At 43.9% G+C, this 22627-nt stretch overlaps 1 protein-coding gene across 3 annotated transcripts in view; it reads left to right on the top strand.

The window, feature by feature from the left end:
• GPBP1L1 (GC-rich promoter binding protein 1 like 1) overlaps nucleotides 1–13789 on the top strand; it is an 82512-nt gene extending 68723 nt beyond the window's left edge. For all 3 annotated transcript variants that reach the window (XM_027838013.1, XM_027838015.1, XM_027838014.1), the window contains 4 exons: nucleotides 5016–5174; nucleotides 11658–11782; nucleotides 12551–12653; nucleotides 12787–13789. In XM_027838013.1, coding sequence (XP_027693814.1) covers nucleotides 5016–5174; nucleotides 11658–11782; nucleotides 12551–12653; nucleotides 12787–12936 — 537 coding nt within the window. In that variant the 3' untranslated portion in view covers nucleotides 12937–13789. The remainder of the gene's footprint in view (nucleotides 1–5015; nucleotides 5175–11657; nucleotides 11783–12550; nucleotides 12654–12786) is intronic.
• Nucleotides 13790–22627: the final 8838 nt, after the last annotated feature.

Below are 22627 nucleotides of genomic sequence, written 5' to 3'. Positions count from 1 at the left end.
TCTTCATCCAGTTGGGTTTTCCTGTGTGGATTGTTAGCCAGTCTATTTAGGGGCTAGGGATCTCATCAAGGATATTCTGCAGTTTTCTGGGGCGTGATGCTGTCAATAGTATTATCTGCCTCTGCATCTAAATTTCAGCATCCAAAGCCAGAGGATCAACAGAATTAGTTAGGAAAGGACTTCAATGGGCATCTAGTCTAATTCTTACCCAAGGTAATCCTTGCAGTAATATCCCACAGTGGCCATGTTGGAAGTGGAGGGAGGTCAGACTTAAATAGAAATGGATTCCTGTGGGCCCATATGGACTTAGAAAATCACGAAGTTAACATTATCTTTGTGGAGTCATTTTATTCATTTATTTATTTATTTTTTGGATAAGCCTTTCCCAATTAGGTTTTAATCTGGTTTGACCTGCCAGTTTGACCCCTCTTGTGTAGTAGACAGAGGCATGAAAGACCTGGGCTTCAGTCCCACCTGTGCCTCCACTTAGTAGCCTTGTGACCCTGGGCAAGTCCCTTCAGCTCTTTAAGCCTTAGCTTCCTCATTTGTAAAATGGAATTAGGATACCTTTAGTACCTACCTATTTGACCAGGTATTTGTAAGACTCAGGTGAGATAATGCATCTACAATGCTTTGCAGTGCTATGTACGTTTCAGCTCTTATCAGGGAGACCTCACTCCCCACCCTGTGCAGCCCATTCCAATTTTAGACAGCTGGAGTTGTTAGGAATACCATCCATTGAGCTGAAATCTGACTCTGTAATTCTATTTCACTTCCCTTTTTGTTCCTAGTTGTGCCCTCCGGGGCCAAGTTCATTCCTCTTCCCCATGACTACCCTTGAAGAAATTATCCATAGCTACATGTTATGTCAGTCTCTCCCCATTCCCCACCCCCTTCCCTGACTCCTATCCAGACATCTGTCTCGTCCTCGTAGGTGTGAGTAGGTGAGCTGCCTGACTAGTTGACCTAGTTTTTTCCTCTCTCCTAAAGGATTCTCTCTAAGCTTTTGTTTTTCCATACTGTCATTTTTATCAGTTCCTTTTTTAAAATTTTTTTCATGTTTTCATTTTATTTTATTGACTCAAAGAGATTGCTTCATTCCCTCTATCTGAAGTGGACTATATACTACTCCCTCATCAAACCCACTCCCACTTAATGGCAGAAGATTGCACTGATCCTACAAATGGTTTCCACTACATAGGACTTTATTCTTTATTGAATTTATAATAAATGGTTATTATTTTTTTAATTTCGTTGGCCTAAATCATCTTGGAGCAAAATTGCTTATCCCCAATACTTATTAGAGTTATCCTAAACAAAGGCCATGCAGCAGGGCACATCATCATTTCCTTTTTGCAAGTTTGGAACAGCTATATTTGAGGAAATCATCACCTGGTTATTTGACATGGAACCACACTGATACCAGCATGAGTTTAACATCCCAATTTGTACAACATCCCTCAAAGTTTGAAACCACAAGTGTGGTGGGAGGTACTTCACCTGTAGGATTATTTTAAATACTGTTTCTCTAACTCAGGTACTTACCGCATGACCCGGATGAGTTGACTTGCATTTGTCTAAGCTAATGAATATTGTGCATACACATGAAAGATATTGATTGATTGGCATGGTTCTGTGTGACAATCTGATGGCTGCTTCTAAATCTGAGTAGAATTGTGTGTGTTCCTGGCTAAGTTCCCTGGGCAGTTTGGATGCCCCAGATTTCAGTGTCTGCTAGCCTAGACCTTAGAACAAGCGGCATGCCCAGATTAAGGCCCAGCCTGGAATCTTTTGGACTTAACAGTAGAAAAGGCCTAAAAATGCCTCTAACAAGGCTGCTAACAGAGACACAAAAAGGCACCTTTTGGCATTCTCAGAACAAGTCACTCCTTGGCCATGTTATTTCATCTTCCTATTTTAGGCCTAAATGAGACTGGTCCCAGTTATCTCAAAGTTTCACTGATGACTTTTGGTTTTTATACCAGTCATTTCTTACTAGATCTCTGCTCCTCCCTCCACTCCCAAGAAGTCTTCCTTTCAACAAAGGAAATCATCTAAACCAAGCCAGTGATACTCACTACGATTGACAGTATGTGCAACATTTAGTATCAGCACATCAACAAGTACTTACTAAGTGCCTTATGTGTTCCCAGCACTGCATTAGTATTGACAGTACAGGTACAAAGAGTGAAACAATCTGTGCTCATGGAGAGCTTACATGGTAATGGTCAAGAAGGGTGTGTGTCTGTGTAGCCTAACTATTATGTGAATAAACACACATATGCAAAGTAGTTAAATACAAGGTAGTTTGGGAGGAAAGGCACTGACAATTGGTAGGAGTTTCATGCAGAAGGTAGTGTTTGAGCTACATATTTTTAAGAATAAATTTAATATTTCTTTTTTAGCATTCATTTTTTAAAATTTTGAGTTCTAAATTCTCTCTCTCCAGCTCTTCCCCCACCCATTGAGAAGGCAAGCATTATATCAATTATACATGTGAAGTCATGTAAAACATTTTCTATTCCATGTTACAAAAAAAGAAAAATAAAGCAAGTAAAAAAAGTCTACTTCAGTCTGCACTTAGAATTCATCATTCTCTCTCGGGAGGTGGATAGCATTTTTCATCATGAGTCCTTTGGAATTGTCTTGGATCATTTTCTTGATCAAAGTAGCTAACTCTTTGTTAATGTTACAATTTTGCTGTTACTGGAGGATTAGGAAAGGTTTCATGCAGAAGGTCATGTTAAAAATTTATTATTTATCATATATCATAAAGGTGAAATCCCTCACACCACACTTGTGGTTTCAAATGTTGAGGGATGTTAAATAAATTGAGGTGTTAAACTCATACTGTTGTTCTCCTGGTTGTGTTCACTTCACTTTGCATCAGTTCATATAAGACTTCCCAGTTTTTTCTGAAACCATCCTGTTTGTAATTTCTTATAGCACAGTAGTGTTCCATCACAATCATAAGCCACAGCTTGTCTGGCCGTTCCCCAGTTAATGGGCATCCCCTCAATTTTCAGTTCTTTGCCACCATAGAAAGAGCTGCTATAAACATTTTTGTACATATAGGTCCTTCTCCTTTTCCTTGATCTCAGCAGTGGTATTGCTAAGTCAAAGAGCATTGAGCTTCATCTTAAAGAGAGGGGCTTGTCAGTCAGATTCTGATCCTCCATTGGTGCTATATCTGTAAGATGCCCCACCGCCCTTTAGTAAGGAGGCTGCAAAACATAGCTGTTTGGGGAAAGTCTCGAACGCAGCTTTGCACGTGCTACACTGTGAAATCAATGAGTCCAGCTGTGCGCCGGACACCATTAATATGGGAACAAAATGAAATTGGGTCTGCCCTCCAGGAGCTCACATTCTACTGGGGCCGGACCTTCGATTTCACCGGGAGAGGGGAGCTTCAGGTGCGAAACTCTCCACCAAAGCCCACTTGGCACTTTCTTTGCAACTCGGCCTGAGTGGGACTGCCCGGAGTTGCGCCTCTAACTCTGATCTTCATGGCTCCAAGCCCAGTTTCCCACCACCCACATCACACTATGTCTCATGTGTGTCCATGTGGGCTGGGTGCAGAATAAAGAAGGCTTTGTGTACAAGGCGTTGCTCGAGGCCAGTCAGTTTAAGGAGAAAGTAAAGGCTAGATTTGCCGGACAGAAGAACACTCCATACTTTCCTCTCTATGCCAGAGCCTGCTTAAACCCATCCTTTGCCTCCAGTCCTATAACCTCAGTGGTTCTTCAGGCCATGAGCCCTGCTCTGCCTTTTAATGCCTCTCAAGCCATTTCAACATCACACCGCCCTCTACTCTTGAAACTCTCACCCCCACATCCTGTTGTCCTCATCTCTTGCTGTGTTCCCACCATCCACCTCCTCTGCTGCTGCTGACTGGAACAAGAAGTCTCACAACCACACTGGCCAGGTGCTTTTATCGAGCACTTGAAGGTTTATAAAGCATTTGTCAAATATCTCATCCCGCCCTCACAGCCCTGGCAGGATAGGTGCTATTATTTTTTTTCATTTTACAGATGAAGGAACTAAGGTAGACACAGGTTAAGTGACTGGCCCAAGATCACATAGTTAAAAGGGTTTGAGGCTGGATTTGAACTCAGATCTTCCTGAATCCAGGTCCAATTCTCTACCTACTATCCAAATTTATATTAACCAACCTTATCTGTGCCCTTACTGCAGCAAAGCAGGCTTCCTTTTATTCCTCCCTAATTGAATCTCTGTCTCATTCACTCTTCTTTCTCAGCTGAGAATCTGGCCTCTTACTTTACTTTACTTTACTTTACTTTACTGAGAAAATTGAGGCCATTCTGTGTGAGCTCCACTTTCTTCCATTCTCTTCATCTCAAGACTTCCTGACATCAGCCCCTACTCTTTCTTCCTTTCTGCCAGTCTCTGATAGAGATGGTCCTTCTCACCAATGTCATGCCCTCTCCACTTACATCTTCTCAAGCAGACTGCATTCTCTATCCCTCTCTATTGTGTCTTCAAAACCACCTCCCTGTCTACTTCTGATGCTGTCCCTCTTGCCTTCAAACGTGCCCAAGGTACCTCAAATTTGACATGTCCAAAACTAAAATCATCATCTTCCCAGATTCTCTGCTTTCTAAAACTTGCCCATTTCTGTTAAAGTCACCGCCATCCTTCCAGTCTCCTAGCTTCATAACTTCTGTTTTGTCCTGAATTCCCCCCTCTCCCTCACCCCACATACCCAGTCAGTCACTAGATCTTGCCCTCTCTACCTTTGCAGCATCTCTCACATCTGACCCTTCCCAGTGTTCTTAAATGCACCCGCTTACATCACTGACTACCAGGGAAGTAGCGAGTCCAGGTGGATTCCTTGTCCAAACTAAGGGTGTTTTAGATTATTAATGGGAGAGTCATGCATGATATGGGATGGCAAGGACCAGGCATTCTAAAGTTTAATGCCTCTAAGAGCTGGTCCATGGAAGTCCCCAGTCCCAGATCTTACCTGACAAAACTCTTATTGTGTGTTTGCTTAGAGCCCCTCCAGCACCACCCCTCCCATCGAGATTAGTTCCTGCCGTCTAACCAAGCTGACCCGTCGGACCACAGACAAAAAGAGTGAGTTCCTAAAGACTCTGAAGGATGACCGGAATGGAGAGATCTCAGAGAACCGAGAATGTGACAAACTGGAGGACGTAAGAGCAAAGGCTTTCATGGGGGGGGGGAGCGGCACATCTTGCTGGAAATGACATCCTCATGTTTCTGAATCAGTGTTGATCTCTAAACACTTGAGTTTTTACTTGGGTGAAGGAACTAATAAACCATTTGCAGATGCAATAAGTAATAGTAATGGGCATAGGTTGTACCAAAAATCTATTTGCAGTTTATAGTTATCCACCCTAGAATACTTTTTTTACAACCTAGAAAAAGTTAAGTCTTTTCTAGCACATCTGTAGCAAAGAAATGTAAGTTATGATCTGTGTAAAGTTTTATAGCAACCCAATGCCAAAAGCAAAGGCTAGATTAATAGCCCTATTTAAATTAAAGCCCCAATCCCAGTTACCAGACTGGCTTCTATTTCACTAAAATTGAAGTTACCCCCTGAGGAAAGATAATTCAACACCACCAGCACCAAACACCTCCCATGGCTCCATTGTAGCAGAGAAACAGAGCTGGGCTAAGACTAGGTCTCTGTTCTCAAAGTTGACAGTCTAGTAGAGGTCAAGATAAAGCTTGGTCCTGATTAGTGCAAATATTGAGTCCCCCTGAACCGTTCACTTGTATTCCCAATCGCACTATTCAGACTTCTAATTACTTGAAGTGTTTAGTTAAAGTTCAGTGGAAATATTCATTGTGGATTCACATAATGCAACCACTGCAGGGGATCCATTATTTGCACTAAGTGGAACCTAGCCACGTGTATTTTTCACTGCCCACCATGCATCCATAGGAACAGATTTTCTTGTGGATCCAATTCTCACTCACAGAAGGCACTGGTTGTCCTAGAGGTTGAGGGTAAAAGGGAGCAGAGCTGGGTGGAAGGTGTTGCTCACTTTAAGAGAGCAGGCTGTGCTGAAGGTGCAGAGGGGGCTTTCTGAAAAGACAGATGTCTCTGAGGCACAGGGAGCTTGCTGACCCCCTGAGATTTTTAAATGCCCTATACAGAGGAGAGAAGCCTCATGTGGTCCTCAAAAGAGGACTGTCAGGAGGGCTGAAGTTGAGAATGACCTGAGGCTGACCAGGGAGGGCAGGGACCACAAAATGATTTGGGCTTGAGTTTTTGGATAAGCTATATTGAAGAAGTTCCAAAGAAAGGACAGATCTGCTGTGACTATGACAACTGGTGACCAAGGTGCTCAATTTTTATTCTTCTGTTCTCTGTGCTAATGAGAATGACCTTTTGACTACATAGACATGGGTAATAAGGAAATTGATTCCCAAGATAAATCATCCCCATTTTGCAGCTGAGAAAGGTTCAGTAATTTGCCTGGGGTCACACAGCTAGTAAGTGTCCAGGGCAGGATTGTGGTGTTACTTTGTCCGTCTTGCTCCCCCATACGTTCTGGAATTAAAAGAAACTGGCAGTTGTAATCACCAAATCACTGTTAGTGATATTGAAAAGATCATGACAAGCCAGAGAGGCATCATGAGCACTGGGAAAGGGCAAATGTCTCCATCTTCCCAGAAGAGAAAGCAGATAGAATTTTCCACCTACAGGGCAATGAGGAGGACTGTGATTTGAAAGAAGATTCTAGAAACTATTGTTGGAGATGATTCCAAGACACAGAAAAGACTTGTCAGACTTTGTTCTTTACAAGGGATACCTCCCAGAGAAATGAAGATTTTCACAGTAGAGATGGCCAGGGCAAAATGTTGAAGACCTTGAAGGTTTTCATTCCTCCTACTCATTGAAGGGGAAATTGAGAAAGAGGCAGGTTTGGGAAGCAACCAGCTGGCTAAGAAGATGTCAGTCCTGGCTTTGGGTTTCTGGACCAAAGCTTAAAATGTAGGAATAAAACAGGCCAAGAATAGAGTATACCTAACTGGAGTTGAGTTTCTTCTGTTTTATTTTTCGTGGTTGGGGTTTTTTTTAAGCTATTTTTCGAGTCTCAGAAATCTAGTATAGGGGAATCTGCCTACTCCTAACATGGAAAACGGTCCCCAGGTGGATTACCAGCTTCCTTCAGGCCCGGCCAAGATCCACCCAGGGCAAGAGGCCTTCCCATCTCTGCCCAACTCCTCCTCAGCATGTGTCTGATAGTTGCCTAGTTATTCACACCCGAAGGATCAGACTCAAGGCCCACATCACTTCTAGTTGCATTCAGAACCATAATTGGGAAATAGGTAATGATTTACTGAGTGTGTAACATGATAATAAAATAAAACCTAAGTGAGTGTGTTATCCACAGGGTCCTTATGGACGGTTTGGAGGTGCCAGTTTTTGTTTGAGTTGAGCATCACTGCCATTAGAATAGGAGCCTCTGGAGGTCAGGGCCAGTTTGGCCTTTGTTTGTGCCTGGCACCTAGTAAGTGCCAAATGAACACATACGATCCACTGGGCCACGCCAGCACATAATAAGTCTCTACCCTCCTGCCTCCTGTAGATCCACCAGCATCTTGTTGGACATTCTGGGTCAAACCAGAGGCTTGCCCCTGAGGTCCTCAGAGCTCTCCTATCCCACCTCTGAATGTTAAAAGATGATAGCTAGGAATGTGGGATGAAGGGGAACAACAAGAAACAAGTCCAGAAAGGTAGGTTAGGGGGCTTTTAAATGCCAGTAAGTAGAAATATTACAGTTAACTGTAATACACAATATTGCCTGAGAATTGTATTAGTGAGGTACAACCCAGAGTGGTTCATGGCCCAGAGACTGCTGACCCAGTGGATGGAGTGCCAAGCCTGGCGTGAGGAAGACCCGAGTTCAAATCTTGCCTCAGACATGTGTTAGCTGTGTGACCCTGGGCAAGTCACATAACTTCTGTTTGCCTCATCTGTAGAATGGGGAATCATAATAGCACAATGTCTGGCACATGGTACGTGTTTAATAAATGTTTATTTGCTTCCATGTGTGGTGGGGAAAGATGAGTTAGACCCAGGAGTCCCAGAAGGCCTTCTGGAGGAGGAGCATGTGAGCTGAGCTTTAATGGGCACATAGAAATTAAATAAGCAGCTTGTGAGGGGTGCACCCCAGGAGGAGACAGAGGAAGAGGAGACCTGGGCAAGGGTCTGACCACACCAGCTTGTGGAGGACCTATCACACACAGGAAGTCGGGAGAAAAGCACTCCAGATTTTTGAGCAAAGGAATTCCAGGGGTGCTGGGGAGGGCGGTGACTGTGGGGAGTGAGGAGAAGAGAGGGTCCAGGAATTTAGAGTTTGTCTAGTGGGACCCTCTCATTTTACAAAAGAGCAAACACTCAGCAAACATTATGGAAGTGGGCTTGGAAGCTGACAGAAAGTGGGCATCTGACAGGAGCCAGAAATGGGGAAGCAAGCATTCCTAAGAAGGGCCAGTTAAGGGGAGAAAGAACAAACTCAGGGTTTTTATGTTTGTTTTGGGGGGGGGTTATTTATTTTATTTTTATTAATTTTTTTTGATTTATCAACAATCACTTCCATATGCTTTTGAGTTTAAAATTTTTCTCCCCCTTCCTCCCCACCACCCTCCCCAAGACAGCACACAATCTGATATAGGCTATACATTTACATTCCTATTAAACATATTTTCACATTAGTGACGTTGTAAGTAGAAATTAAAACAATAGGAGGAACCATCAGAAAAAGGAAACAAAACTCAACAGAAGAGGAAAAAAAATAACAATTCGGCTTCCATAGTTCTTTCTTTGGGTGTGGATAGCATTCTCCATCACAAGGCCTCTGGAGATGTCTTAGATCCTTGTATTTCCAGGAAGGGTTAGGTTTATCAATGTTAGTCATCACACAACATGGCTGTTATTGTGTACAATGTGCTCTTGGTTCTGCTCACTTCACTCAGCATCAGACCATACAAGTCTTTCCAGGTTTTTCTGAAGTCAGCCGAACAAAATCAGTTTTAGGTGTGTTGAGTTCGACATAGTAATGGGACGAATATTCAAGTTTGAGAATTCAGAAGACAAGCTCCAGGCTTTATTAGCTTAAGCCGTCAGCACTTCCTGTTCCTCCTCTATTACATGGAGATAGTAAACTTTACTGTGACATGGCTGGTGGCCCAATAGATAGAATACTCAAGTTCAAATCCAGCTTCAGACACTTACTGTCTATGGGACCCTGGGCAAGTCACTTCAACTTAGTTTGCCTCAGTTTCTTCAGCTATAAGAGGGGATAATAACTACCTACCTCACAAGGTTGCTGTGTACAGTATTTGTGGCTGTACAGTAGTATTTGTAAAAAGTGCTTAGGACAGCATCTGGCACAGGGTGACAGTAAGAAGACTGCTCTGTAAAAGCTCTGAGAAATGTGGGTTGTTTGTCATCTGTTCGTAAGAAGAGGCTGAAACCCTGAGATTGTGAGAGGGGAGCTAGGGATGGACTCATGGAGGGTGCCCTCATTAGGGATTGGGAAGAGGTTGGGTGGAGCGAGGAATCCCAGCATCATAAATGTACAAGTTAAGAGAACATTCCTTAGGAGACCCTCCACTGGGGAGAACATGCCCAGCTTTTGCTTGGAGACCCCCACGGAACGGGAGGCATCCATCCCACTCTGACTCTGCTCTCATGGTTAGCAAGTCTTTGCTGACATCAGCCTGAATTGTCTGCTTTGTACCTCCCCTTCTTGCACCTTATCCTGCTGTCTGGTGCCAAGGGCAGTAAATCAAATTCCTCCTCCACTTGATGACTCTCCCCAGAGGTGAATACCCTCCCTGAAGCTCCACATCGTGAACTGAAGGCTCTTCCCCATCTTGGCTGCCCTCTGGTCACTCCCAACTGATGAATGTCCTTTAATATTCTGGTGTCTACAACCGAGCACAAGAGTCCTTCCCAGGACAGAGGAGAGGGCTGAGATCATCACCACCCTGTTCTGGAAGCGTTGCCCCTCCCCGAGCAGCCCGAGGTGGCATTAGCTGGCTTGGCTGCCACATCACCTTAATGACTTCACTGAGCTTTGGCAGTACTTCATCCCCAGATCTTTTTCCAGACACCTCCATGGCTCTCTCATCTTATTTTTGTGATGTTGGTTTTCTTTATACCCAAGCTTAAGACTTTACGTTTATCCCTAATGAAGTTCATCTTACTAGACTCAGCCCTGTGGCCTGGCCTTGCATAGCCTGAATTTTCAAGGTCCTTTTGGATCCCAACACTGCTGTCCAGTATGTCAGCTGTCCTTCCTAGCTTTGCATTTCTGCAAATTTGATCAACGGTACCATCTCAGCTTTTGTCCATATCAGATAAAAATGTTCAACAGAGCAAGTCCTAGCACAGATCCCTGGAGCACTTCGCTGGAGACTTGCTGTCTAGGTGACACTGAACTGTTAATAATTACTCTTTGAGAGTCGATCTAAAAATAATAATAATAATAATAATAATTACTCTTTGAATCTGGCCATCTCACTCATGATGAATCCATGTGACTATTATCCTTCAAAAACTAAAACGCAAAAAAAATTAAATTAAAAAAAATAAAACTAAAACGCAGGGGTCACATCCCTCCCATATCTTCCTTTCAGGCTGTACCTTGAAAGGTTCTTTTTCTTGATAGTTTGATGACCTTTTTTTTCCATTACCTTCCCCTAAATTGTATTGAAGCAGAATCACCCCTTGCCACTGGTCATTTGATAGTGCTTCCAAACACAGCTGTCACAAAGCAGTACTTCCTTGCCACCAGTGTCCTTTGTAAGTTTGAGCATAGTCATTTTGGGGAAAAACCAAACCTAGGATCTCAGGGGCATCCTGCCCTGTTGTGCTTCAGTCCAGCCTCCCAGAGCCTATACTGAAATTGAAATCCATGGCAACCCAACTCCTTTCTAAGCTGAATATGTTCCTGATTCTGTCGACTCATCCCCTTCTCCTCTTCTTCTTTGGACAACTTGGGGGAGATTTTCAGGAAACTGAAGCTACACTTGAGGAACTTGTCTTGCTGCTTGTTTTAAGTCTTAGATCTGAGCCAGTAGAGCTTGGGGCTGAGAGGATACAACCATCCACATCCACAACAGGAAATACTTATCACGCAGCCGCTTGCTTGGTGCTTCATTGGTGGTCTTAATCACAGACACCTGAGTGACTGTCCAAACTCTGTTAGGATATTAGGTTTCATTTTGAGTGAAGCGAGCTGTCGGCGATGGGGATGTTGCCTGTCTTAAATGAATTATACTGTGCTTTTCCATGCAGCAAAGGGCCAGCATTAGGACTTGGTGGTAGGTGACCTTGGGTGCTAGCTTCAGTCTCATTTAGGAAACCTGTCCCCCTCATACTAAGTCTTTTATTACTCTGCTCAACCCCGACTTGCATGGGTGTTACACAGATTATTAGTCACTATAAGAACAAGGGTTCCAGTGAGGTGGGCTAAAGCTCAGCCAGCGGCTTCTTGTACTCCTTTGGGGGTTGGTTAACCCTGTAAATCCATGTTTCCCTTGGGGGAAGGAACTGGGCAGGAGGAAGGAAAATCATCCTGTGCTTGGGTACTTGAGACTGCTCGTTTGCAAAGGGCAGTTTTCCCAGGTGATATCTTTCTCTCCTGCTGCAGATGGAGGGGAACAGCACACCAGAACCAAAGGAAAATGGGGAAGAGGGTTGCCATCAGAATGGCCTCACTCTCCCCTTAATGGAGGAGGGAGAAGGCCTTTCTCTCTCATTGGAAGCGGAACACAGGTGAGTGAAAGAAAACCAAGCGTGGGGAGTGTTACTTAGCGTGGAAGGCCTGCAGGCCACAGGTAGGTTGTCATCTCAGGAAAGTGTTACCTAGCATCTCATCACAGAAAGCCTGAGTCCTGCACTGGCCCAGAACAGTCCTGGAAGGCACCCAAAACAAGAATGAACATGTTACAGCTGTAGTTAATTTTGTGGCTAGAAGACTTAGTAGCATTGGAGCTGGGAGAGAGGTCAGCAGAAAGAAGGATTCCTTAATTAAGACACCATTGACTCTCCCTTCTGAGGACTTTGTATTCCTCTTCCCTTCCCTCTGTCCCTGTGTCCGTCTTCCTCCTCCTGCCCGTGGTCTCCAGGTGCTTCTCACCTCCAGTTTCCTGAGCTGGTCAGTTGTGGCCATTGGCAACCCTGGTAACATTCGTCACTTGGAATCTCTTTGGTGGCCTTGGTCGTCTTGAATGTCCCAGTTAGTGTGAATAATAAATCTCCTAGTGTGGTTGCTGATACTTGAATTCAGTGTTCAGAGTCATACTTGTGTAACATATGGTCATTGGAAATAGGTAGTGTGAATTTGAATGATGTGGCTGCTTCTGAGGGGTCAATTCTTCACCCTCACCTGGAGCTGGCTGTAGTTCGGTGCCCATGTGCACCTGCTGAGGGGCTTGGGTGTTTGGGCACAGAGAAGAGGGAAGCAGGACAGGAGGGGCCAGAAGCTCCTGGGCTCCTCTCGGCTGCCCTGTTCCCACTGACACGTTCTTCCTGTTGGAGTAGGTTATTGAAAGCAATGGGCTGGCAGGAATACCCAGAGAATGACGAAAATTGTCTTCCCCTCACGGAGGATGAGCTAAGAGAGTTCCACATGAAGACAGAGAAGGTATGTCCGCCACCCGCCCCCTGTCCCTGGGACAGCTCTGTTCAGACCATGCAAACTCACCTTTTGTCCATCCCCGGGGGGATTGGGGGAGAACCTCTGCCCACAGTGATTGTCGCCTTCTCCCCTCCCCCAGTTAAGAAGAAACGGCTTTGGGAGGAATGGCTTCTCTCAGAGCCGCCGCCTCTCTGGCCTCTTTGCCACTTGGAGAAATGCTTTGAAGCCTGAGGCCGAAGACTCGGGCACCGAGACGAGCAGCAGCGAAACTTCGGATGATGAGGCCTAGCCGAGTGACCTGTCCAGCTCCGCTCCCCGTCAGGGTTGTATAAATGAAACCGTTCTTTTTCCTTTCCTTGTTCGTTGCTGTTGAATCCTTCGTGCACAAAGGGGATGATCCCAAAGAAGAGAGATTGGCTTTGTTTGGCTTTTTTTCTTTTTCTTTTTCTTTTTTTTTTTTTTTTTTTTGGTCCAGCCTGTTCTATGCTTAATAGAGGCAAGTTTGTATAGCTGGGAAATTTGTGACAAAAAAAAAATAAAATAAATATATAAGTACACACGTACACACATACACACAAGTTTGTGTGCAGCTGTGTGTGTAGGACAGTAAATGTGTCTGACAGAGCTGGTGGCAGAAGTGAGCAAGAGCCGGACCTTGGCAGCCTTAGCTTTCTAACGCAGCCCCGCCCACCCCACCCAGCCCCCCCTGCCTGCCCTAGGCCCTTGGGAGCTCAGGGCTACTCACAATGTGCTCAAACAATCATTGTCAATGACAAAATGACTATGGAAGTTATAACTGTGTTAAATTAATGCAAATAACATGGATTTTTAATTTTCTTTTTATTTTTGGCGGCTCGGGCAGCTTTCATCACTTAACCAAGCATTTGTGGGTTTCCTTTTTTCCATTTTGGGTACAGCTGTAAAATATTTGGATATAGGAATTGTTGTGTTCTTCTTGCAGCCTTGATATTCAGGGTGGATTGTAAAATATAAATTTTTGTGAGATTTCAAAGATTAAGATTATTTTGATAACATTATTTACAGATTTTAAAAAGTGGTTATCACATGAGTCTGTATAAGGGGAAAAACTACTGCATCAAAAATAACTAACTTGGAATAAATATTTTGCATCAGTTTGCCAATTGGAATTGTCCTTCTTGTGTGAGAGTTTGGTTTTAAGGGAAGTGGTCCCAATTCTTTTCTGGTGGTGCTGTTAGTTTATCAATCTGGGCGCAGATCTTAGGTTTTTGCCAAAAATCTTTCTTTCCGTTGTCAGTGGAAGCTGTTATGGGTCCTTGAAGTCTCAGGGTGATGACATTCCAGGCCTTTCACCACTTCTTTTTCCAGCATCCTCTGGTGCTTGCCCATCCATCGCCTCTGGAATAAAGGGGCCAGGCTTGGGCTCTGCTCACCACAGCCCACATGCTCACACGCACCCCTCTCCGTTTTTAGCAGGAGGTCTCTGGCATTGGTAGTATGCTTCCTATCACACTTTATTTGGATGTTTTTCCTGGGCTCAGTCACAGTTCCCAGTCTCCATCAGTTAAACCCAGAGAGCCCAGTATGGAACTCCTACTTGTCTCTGTGTTGGCAGGGGGTGCTGGGCCACCAGGAGCCATTACTTCTACTTGAAGCCTGGACCTTCAGGACGTCCTGGGCTTCCACGCTGCCTGTGGATCTCACAAGCTCAGCCAAGGGATAGGGTGGGGGTAGGTTTGGAATCCTCATTGCTGGGGGAGGGTGGCAGTGCATCATGAAGGTGTAAGTATCCTTGCATGCAGAATCCCAAATGAGCCCTTTGTGGAAATGCTGGGTTTAGATGAGACAAAGGCAGCCGGCCCTCCTAAAGCTGACAGCACTGACACGTGGAGCTGGTTGGAGGACCCTGGCATCAGACACCAAGGAGGGTCAGTGTGAGGTCAGAGGGGATGCTGGTAAATCAGGAAAGGCTTCCCACTGGAGACCGTTTGAGCAGTGAGCAGTCACAGACTCTCAAAGTCAGAAAGGATGGCACCCTCAGGTCCTCCACTCACTGTGTGCTTGAAAGGGTCTCCGCTGTCCCACCCCAAAACTGGTCCTCCAGCTTCTGCTTGGAGGACTCCCAGTACAGGGAAATCCACTGCCTCTCAAGGCAGCTCATTCCACTTTACATAGGGAATTTTTCTTCAAATTTGGTTGAAATTTGCCTTTCCAGTTTTCCTCTATTATTAATAATAATAGCTAACACTTCTATGGGGCTTTCAGGTTTTCAAAATGCTTTGCATCAGTTCATTTGATCTTCACAACAACCCTGGGAGGTAGGCACTATTATTATTCCATTTACAGATGAGAAAACTGTGGCTCCAAGAAATTAAGCTGTATGCCCAGTCTTGCAGCTAGTGTCAGACGTAGAAGTAACTGGAGCTCAGGAAAGTAGAAACAAGGTCCAAATCCCACAAAGGCAGGATGAAAGTCAGGAAGACTTGTATGGACTGATGCAGAATGAAATGAGCAAACCTGGAGGAGTAACTTGGGCAGGGACCATAGCGTACTGGAGCTTTGAAAGACCAGCCCTATGGGCAGAGGCCAGAGTTCCGTGAAGTGTAGCAAGCGTGGCCCATCTTGGGGTATGATGCCTGGGGGACAATGGCAGTGTGTTACCAAGGTCTTGGGTTCGGTTTTGGTTTTCAGTTGGGAATGAGTTGGAAAGGGGGGCATTGATAAGGTTGCCAGATAAGAAGAAAAGAGAACCTATTGAAGAAAATCTTATGTAGAAGAGAACAGAAGGAAATAGACAAGGAGGACGGCTTCAAGAGTTGCCTGCTGGATTTATTAGAGACTTCAGAGGAAAAGCAAACTAAGAGAGAGTCATGTTTTCCTGTGCAAACTCCTTTTTCTGTTCTCCTTTGTATGTGGAAATGCTCGTTTTATTTGGTTTTTGTTTGTGGCATAATAAATACTCTTGGTTCCTTTTCTCCCAGGCAAGAAAGCCAAAGACCTGAGTAGTGCCAAAGAGTTCCTCCTGACCACCAATGGGAGGAAAAGGATTAAAAACCCCACTGCGTTGAATTTGAAGCACCTACTCTGTACCAGGCACTGGGCTAGGCCCTGGGCCCTCCCTGCCTGCAAAGAGATTCCATTCTGATTGGGGAGATGGACACAGGTTTGAGGGATCTTTTGGTCCAGACACGATTTCATTGATACAGGCGACTCGGGTGAGAAAACGCCCTCTCACTGGTTTGCCAGAATGTAGAGATGCACAGAAGCACCACAAACACCCTTGTGTTTGTAAGAAGCCCCTGAAGACATCCCCCCAGTCCTGGGATCCACAGAACGGCATCCTGGGAGGGACAGGAGCCCAGCAGAAAGGAGAGAGTGCCTGGTGGAGTCTACTACCCTCCTTCCAGAAGGTGGCAAAACTACCCCAAAAGCAAGGGCTAGGCCAAAGTGTCTCTGAATTCTCTGGTGGGAGCCCAGGGAGGACCCTAGTCAGAGCCTGACTCAGGGAAGCCCCAGTGCTGTGGGGTAGGAGGGAGCCCCCAGGCAGAGCCCAGCCCAGAGTCCTTGGAAGGAGTCTTGAGTCTTAGCCACGACACTCAAGAGAGGTCCAGCCCTGCCTATTCCATTCAGTTACTGAGCCAAGTCCAAAGCACCAGCACCTCCCCCAGCCAAGATAGTGAAATGGAAAGGAGGAGGAGATCAAGGAAGACTCCAGATACCCCGAGATCATACCTTGCCTTTAGAGATGCCCAAGAGGCCCTCTTCTGGAGAAGAGTGGAGCAAAGGGCTGGGTGGTTATGGAGGAAGAGGTGGCGGAAAGAGGTGTCCCGTGAAACTCACTTTCACCTGAACTGGGCAAGGGATGGAAACTAAACACAATAACACCCTCACGTTCAGAGATTTCGGTGTAGAAATACATTAAACTGAAAAGAGAAAGAGAAGAGAGCAGGGATGAGGGACAGGGGAGAGGAGTGTCAGAGCAGTGATGAGAGGTAAACAAGCTCAAATTTTAGAGCGAGGTAAGGGGGGATTGTGAAAGGAAGGGAATAATAAAAACCTGCGGGAGGAAGGAAGGGAGGAAAATAAGCCATTTCATTTATAGATCCCACAGGTGAAGCAAATGCCCTCTCTTTAAGCATCTTCCTGTTTATAAAGAGGAACATGGGAGGAAAGGGAGGGTACCTTATCATGACAGGGTGGAGAGAAGTGCACATCTAACAGCCATAACCCTGAATGTGAAAAATGGAAGAGGATGGTAGAATGGGTTAGAAAATAATTTGATAGCATGTTATTTACAAGAAATACACTTCCAACACCAAGATTCACATAAAGCTAAAAGGAGGGATTGGAATAAAATTTATCATGCTTCAGCTGAACTCAAAAAAGCAGGAGTGGCAATCGTGTTTTCAGATAAGGCTAAATAAGCAGCTAGGTAGTGCAGTGGATAGAGCTCTGGCCTTGGAGTCAGGAGGAGCTGAGGTCAAATCCGACCTCAGACACTTAACAGTAACTGTGTGACACTGGGCAAGTCGCTTAACCCCGATTCCCTCACCAAAAAAAAAAAAATAGGTAAGCAGGGAAATGTTGTACTTGAAGGTACCATAGATAACAAGTCAGTGTCAGTACTTAATTGATACACACCTAATGGCATTGCATCTAAATACATATAGAAGTTTTTCAAATTGGAACAAGAAATAAATACTAAAACTGTAATGGTGAGGGCCTTTAATGTATACCAGGCCTACACAATCAGCAACCATACCTTTCAGATCTAGATAAATTAACCAAAAGAAAATAAAGTTAAAAATATTAATAAAACTTCTGAAAATTTAGAGGCGATAGTGCTCTAGCATTTATTGACTGAGAATAGAAAGGAATTTATGTAACTCATGACTATGTAACACCTTTACAAAAATTGACCATGTTTTAGGGCATAAATATAGAAAAGCAGAAATGCTAAATAATATCTACTAGTAATGTAATAAATTCAATAGAAGATCCTTAGAGAGTTAAAAGGTAATTTGAGAATAGTGGCTCAAAGGACAATTACAGTAATAGCTGAGATTTATGTAGCTTTCACTATGTGCTAAGTGCTTTATAGTTCATTTGATCCTCACGATCCTATTATATCCATTTTACAGATGAGGAAACTGAGGCAGAGGTTGTGACTTGTCCAGAATCATATAGTTAATAAGTGTGTAAGCGTGAATTTGAACTTCAGGTCTGCTGCTCTGTATACCTAATTGCTGGGGATGAGGATAAAGATGAGGATGATGGAGAATTTCATCAATGAAAATTAGAATTATGAGACAAAATGCCACAACTTATGGGATGCAACTAAAGCGATTCTTGGGAGGGAAATACATGTCTCTAAACACTTTTAAAAAAGAAAGAACAAATCAGTGAATTGGGCGTGCAATTTTAAAAGCTTGAACAAAATAAAAAATCTCCAACTAAAATAGAAAGTAAAATCTTTGAAAATTAAAGAAGATATCAAATTGAAAGCAAAAACCATAAATTTGATAAAACCGAGCTTTTTAAAAAAGTAATAAACAGCTAATCTGACTAAAAAGTTGAAAACTATATTGTTCCCCGTTAAAAATGAAAAAGGAGAACTCAACAATTGAAGAAATCAAGGGAATTGTTAGAAACAGTTTTGCCCAATTATATGCTAACAAATTGATGACTTAGAGGAAATTAATGAATACTTAGAAAAAATATGAAATGTCCAGAATAACCGAAGAAAAAGGACTTTAAATAATGCAATATGAACTCACAAAGAAATAACTCTAGGTTCAGATGAATTTACAAAGGAATTTTATCACACATTCCAGGAACAATCAATTCCAATTCTACATAAAATGTTTGCAATAAGAAAGCATCCCTTCAATCTCTATGACACCAATATGGTCTTGATACCTAAACCAGGGAGAGATAAGGCAGAGAAAGAAATGTATAGAACAAAATTCCCAAATGAACATCAATTAAAGATTATACACTCTGACCAGATTGAGTTTATACTGGGAATGCACGACTGGTTCAACAAAAGGAATACTATAAACATAAAAAATGTTAACAATATGAAAAAAATAGATCAATGGATGCTGAAAAGGCTTTTGACGAAATGCAACATCCACGTTATTAAAAATTCTAATCGTAGGAATAAATAGGCTTTTCCAGAAGCAACTAGGTGGTACGCTGAATAGAGAATGCTGAGCCAGGAGTAAGGAAGACCTAAATTCAAATCTGACTTCAGACATTTACAAGCTGGGCAAGTCACTTAATTATTGTTTGCCTCAGTTTCCACAACTGTAAAATGGGGAAGATGATAATAGTAACTACTTGCCAGGATTGTTGTGAGGATCAAATAATAGTTGTAAAACATTTAGCATAGTGTCTGGTACATAGTGGATGCCTAGTAAGAGGTTGCTTCCATCTTTCCTTCCTTTCCTCTATACAGTGAATAATATCTAGCTAAAACCAAAAGCAAACATAACATGATGGAGAAGAGTAAGACTTTTTCCAATAAGATAAGGATAAAGCAAGGATGCCAATTATCATGACTATTTAACATAGTGCTAGAAATGCTAGCTCTGGAAGTTAGACTAGAAAGAAATTGAGGGGGGCAGCTAGGTGGCGCAGTGGACAGAGCACCGGCCCTGAAGTCAGGAGGACCTGAGTTCAAATGTGGCCTCAGACCAAACACTTGACATGTAGCTGTGCGACTCTGGGCAAGTCACTTATGCCTTATTGCCTAAAAAAAAAAAAAAAAATTGAGGGAATAAGCTGAGGCAAAAAGGAAACAAAATTACTTTTTTGCCTATGATAATACAGACTTATTCAGAAAATCCTACTGAAGAGTCAACCTTACATGGAACTGGGGAAAAAAATAAAATACCAAATTTTTAAGAAATAAAAGAGTCAACCAAAAACTTAAGTGAAACTCTTAAGTTCAGCAAAATTACAGGATATCAAATATCTTGGAGTTTTTCTACCAAGATGCACCCAGAGACCATATGAATCCAATTATAAAACACACTTTGCACGCATAAAGATATACCTAAATGGAGACACAATATAATAAAAATGACAATACTACCTAAATTAAATTACTTACCCAGCACTATACCAAACCACCAAAGGAGTATTTTATAGAGCTAGAAAAAGTAGTAAAATTCATACAGAGGGAAAAAAGTCAAGAATCTCAAGGGAAATTTTAAAGGGAGGAAGGAAGGTCTATCGGTAGCAGATCCCAACTGAACTACAAAGCAGTATTTTTTTTTTAATACTGGTTTCAAAGAAAACAGAATGGATGCAGAAGATACAAGAAAAAAAAAAAAGCATAGTGTTTGATAAACCCAAAGACTCTGGTAATGGCAGGGTGGGGGTGGGGGGCGGTGGAAACAACGACGTAACAAAATTCCAGGCAAAACTGAATAGCAATCTGGCAGAAATTCATTTTAGAACACCACTTTATGTCATACACTAAAATGTAGTCCATGACCCAGATACAAAAGTTCACTTCATAAGCAAATTAGATGAGCAAGAAAAAAAAGACTTTTCCTACCTTTCCAATGTTATTATACCTCCCACTCTCCTCGTACTCTGGTGATCCAATGACTCGGGCTTCCCTGCTGCTGTTCTTATAGGATCCTCTATCTCCTGGCTCTGGGCATTTTCCCTGGCTGCCCCCGAAGCCTGGAACGCTGTCCCTCCTCCTCGCTGCCTCCAGCTTCCCTGGCTTCCTTCAAGTCTCAGCTAAAACCCCACCATCTACAGGAAGCCTCTCCTGACACCCCTTAATTCTAATAGCCTGCCTTCCCTCTGGAGATCAACTGTATAATCTATAGCATTAACATCACAGAATGTTAGCATGTATATAATACACGTGATGTTTGTACATAGTTCTATAATGCTTTTTTTGAAAATGTGCATTTGTTTCAACAAAATTGATATATTAGGAACAATTTGGCCATAATATAAATTCTGTGTTGTTTGTGCACAATTTCATTTGCAAGAAACAAACAGTGAGAGAAAACAGGTAGCAGCACCACTTCACAATAATATACGAGCTTTGGACTTTCCAACACCCAAACAAACTTCAGGTGTTTTTTAAGGCAAAGTGCCTTAGTGAGTGCAAACTTTCTGGTGCAGTAGGAGGGGAGCCAGGCCAACCCATGTCTTCCACTAAGTATCATACTCCTGGCCCTAGTTCCAGCCCACTGAGGATGCCCTCTCGAACCTGGGCCACAGGCCAAGCAGCAGCCAGAGACCTCAGACACCACCACTATTTACGGATTTCTTTTTTTTTTTTTTTTTTTGGTGAGGCAATCGGGGTAATTGACTTGCCCAGGGTCATACTGCTAGTGTCACATGTCTGAGGTTGGATTTGAACTCAGGTCCTCCGGACTCCAAGGCCAGAGCTTTATCCACTGCGCCACCTAGCTACCCCATTTACATATTTCTTTACTACTTAATATGTGTAAGATTATGTTACCATTCTTATTAGGTTCTTATCTGTTTATATATCACTGATGAAGTTTTTGTGTTTTGTGCCCCTAAAGCCATTTCTGCCCATAAGCTCTGTGATTTTTACTGCAAGATTGTGTACAATTCAGTGATAACATGTCCTGTCAGGGCAGAACTGACTGTAGTTACTTACATGTTGTCTCTCCCATTATATTGTCAACACCTTGAAAGCAAGAATTCTTTTGCATTTCTTTGTATCCCATCACCACAGGAAGGAGTGAAAATGCAGCCAGGACTGAAAAGGAGGGCCCAGGAGGCTGTAGCATCAGGCAGGACCCAGGTCTCAGTGATGGCCGAAAGATGGGAAGAGTGAGAGAGGAAAAGATGTAAGATGAAGGCAGCTTTGTTGCCTGTGAAGCAAGCATTCCAGAGGGCACAGTAGAAGGAGTGAATTGTGGGTGGGAGGCTTAAAGGGGATGGGAATAAGGAATCCAGGGGTGGGGGATAGGAAATGGGATTGAGAATCACTGGAATGAGTACCAGGTATGAGTACATTGATCTCTAAATGAAGGCACTGCTTCTCCCAGGGGAGGCTGGGGATCAGGCAGGAGATGAGCTGGACGGGTTGGTAGGCACACAGTCAAATGGGAGGTGTGTCATGATGGGCGGCACTGAACAGTGCCTTTGATGGTCCAGGATCTAAATCTGGCCCTCGTTTTATAAATGAAGAGGAAGCTGAGATTCAGAGAGGGGACATGATTAGGAAAGTAGGAATGCCATGGGGAGAAACAGAAAAGTTGGGAGGATGAGTTAAGTTTAGAGGACAAAGGTGGTGACTTCAAGAATGACCAAGTCTAGGGCTCAGGGTTGGAACTGGGCACAGAATTGAGAGAGGCCCTGAAACTCCCCAAGGGAGAACAGAGGAGAGACCCTGGTGGGGGGAAGGGAGGTCTGGAAGGGCTGAGGATTTGCAGAGAGTATGAAGAGGAAGCGGAGGGAATAGTCAGAGACAGGAGGAAAGCCAGGGGAGGGTGGTGCTGGAGAAGGCCCTCTCTGACAAGATGGCGGCTGAAGCTTGGGCCCAGCCTCACCCCAGCGCCCTCCCCTCTGCCGGGGTTGCCAGGCACCAGTCTTGGCCCCAAACACAAACAGGAGGCCTTGGAGACCCAGCCTGGCCCAGGCAGCAGCCCCTGGGCTCAGCCTAGTAACCAGGCCCCACCCAGGGTGGCCATATCAGGCCTGGCCCCTTCCAACACACTCTGTCTTCCCTGGCCTCCCCACCCCGTCTGTCTCTGCCTCTGCTTTCTCCCTCCTGTCTGGCTATTCCTTCTTCGTTTCGCAGTCTTCCAGTGTGCAGGTTCTGTGGGTCTGTGAATCTTGGCTGCTGTCTCTCTGTCTCTCTCCCTGCCTCTGTGTGTGTCTCTCCTTGCCTCTGTCTGTCTCTGTCCCTCTCTCTGCCTCTGTGTGTGTCTCTCCTTGCCTCTGTCTGTCTCTGTCTCTCCTGCCTCTGTGTGTCTCTCCTTGTCTCTGTC

This window comes from Vombatus ursinus, unplaced genomic scaffold, assembly GCF_900497805.2.
Source record: "Vombatus ursinus unplaced genomic scaffold, bare-nosed wombat genome assembly UNPS02014825.1, whole genome shotgun sequence".
In the NCBI taxonomy this organism is placed as follows: domain Eukaryota; kingdom Metazoa; phylum Chordata; class Mammalia; order Diprotodontia; family Vombatidae; genus Vombatus; species Vombatus ursinus.
This window is presented reverse-complemented; position numbering and strand designations above follow the sequence as displayed.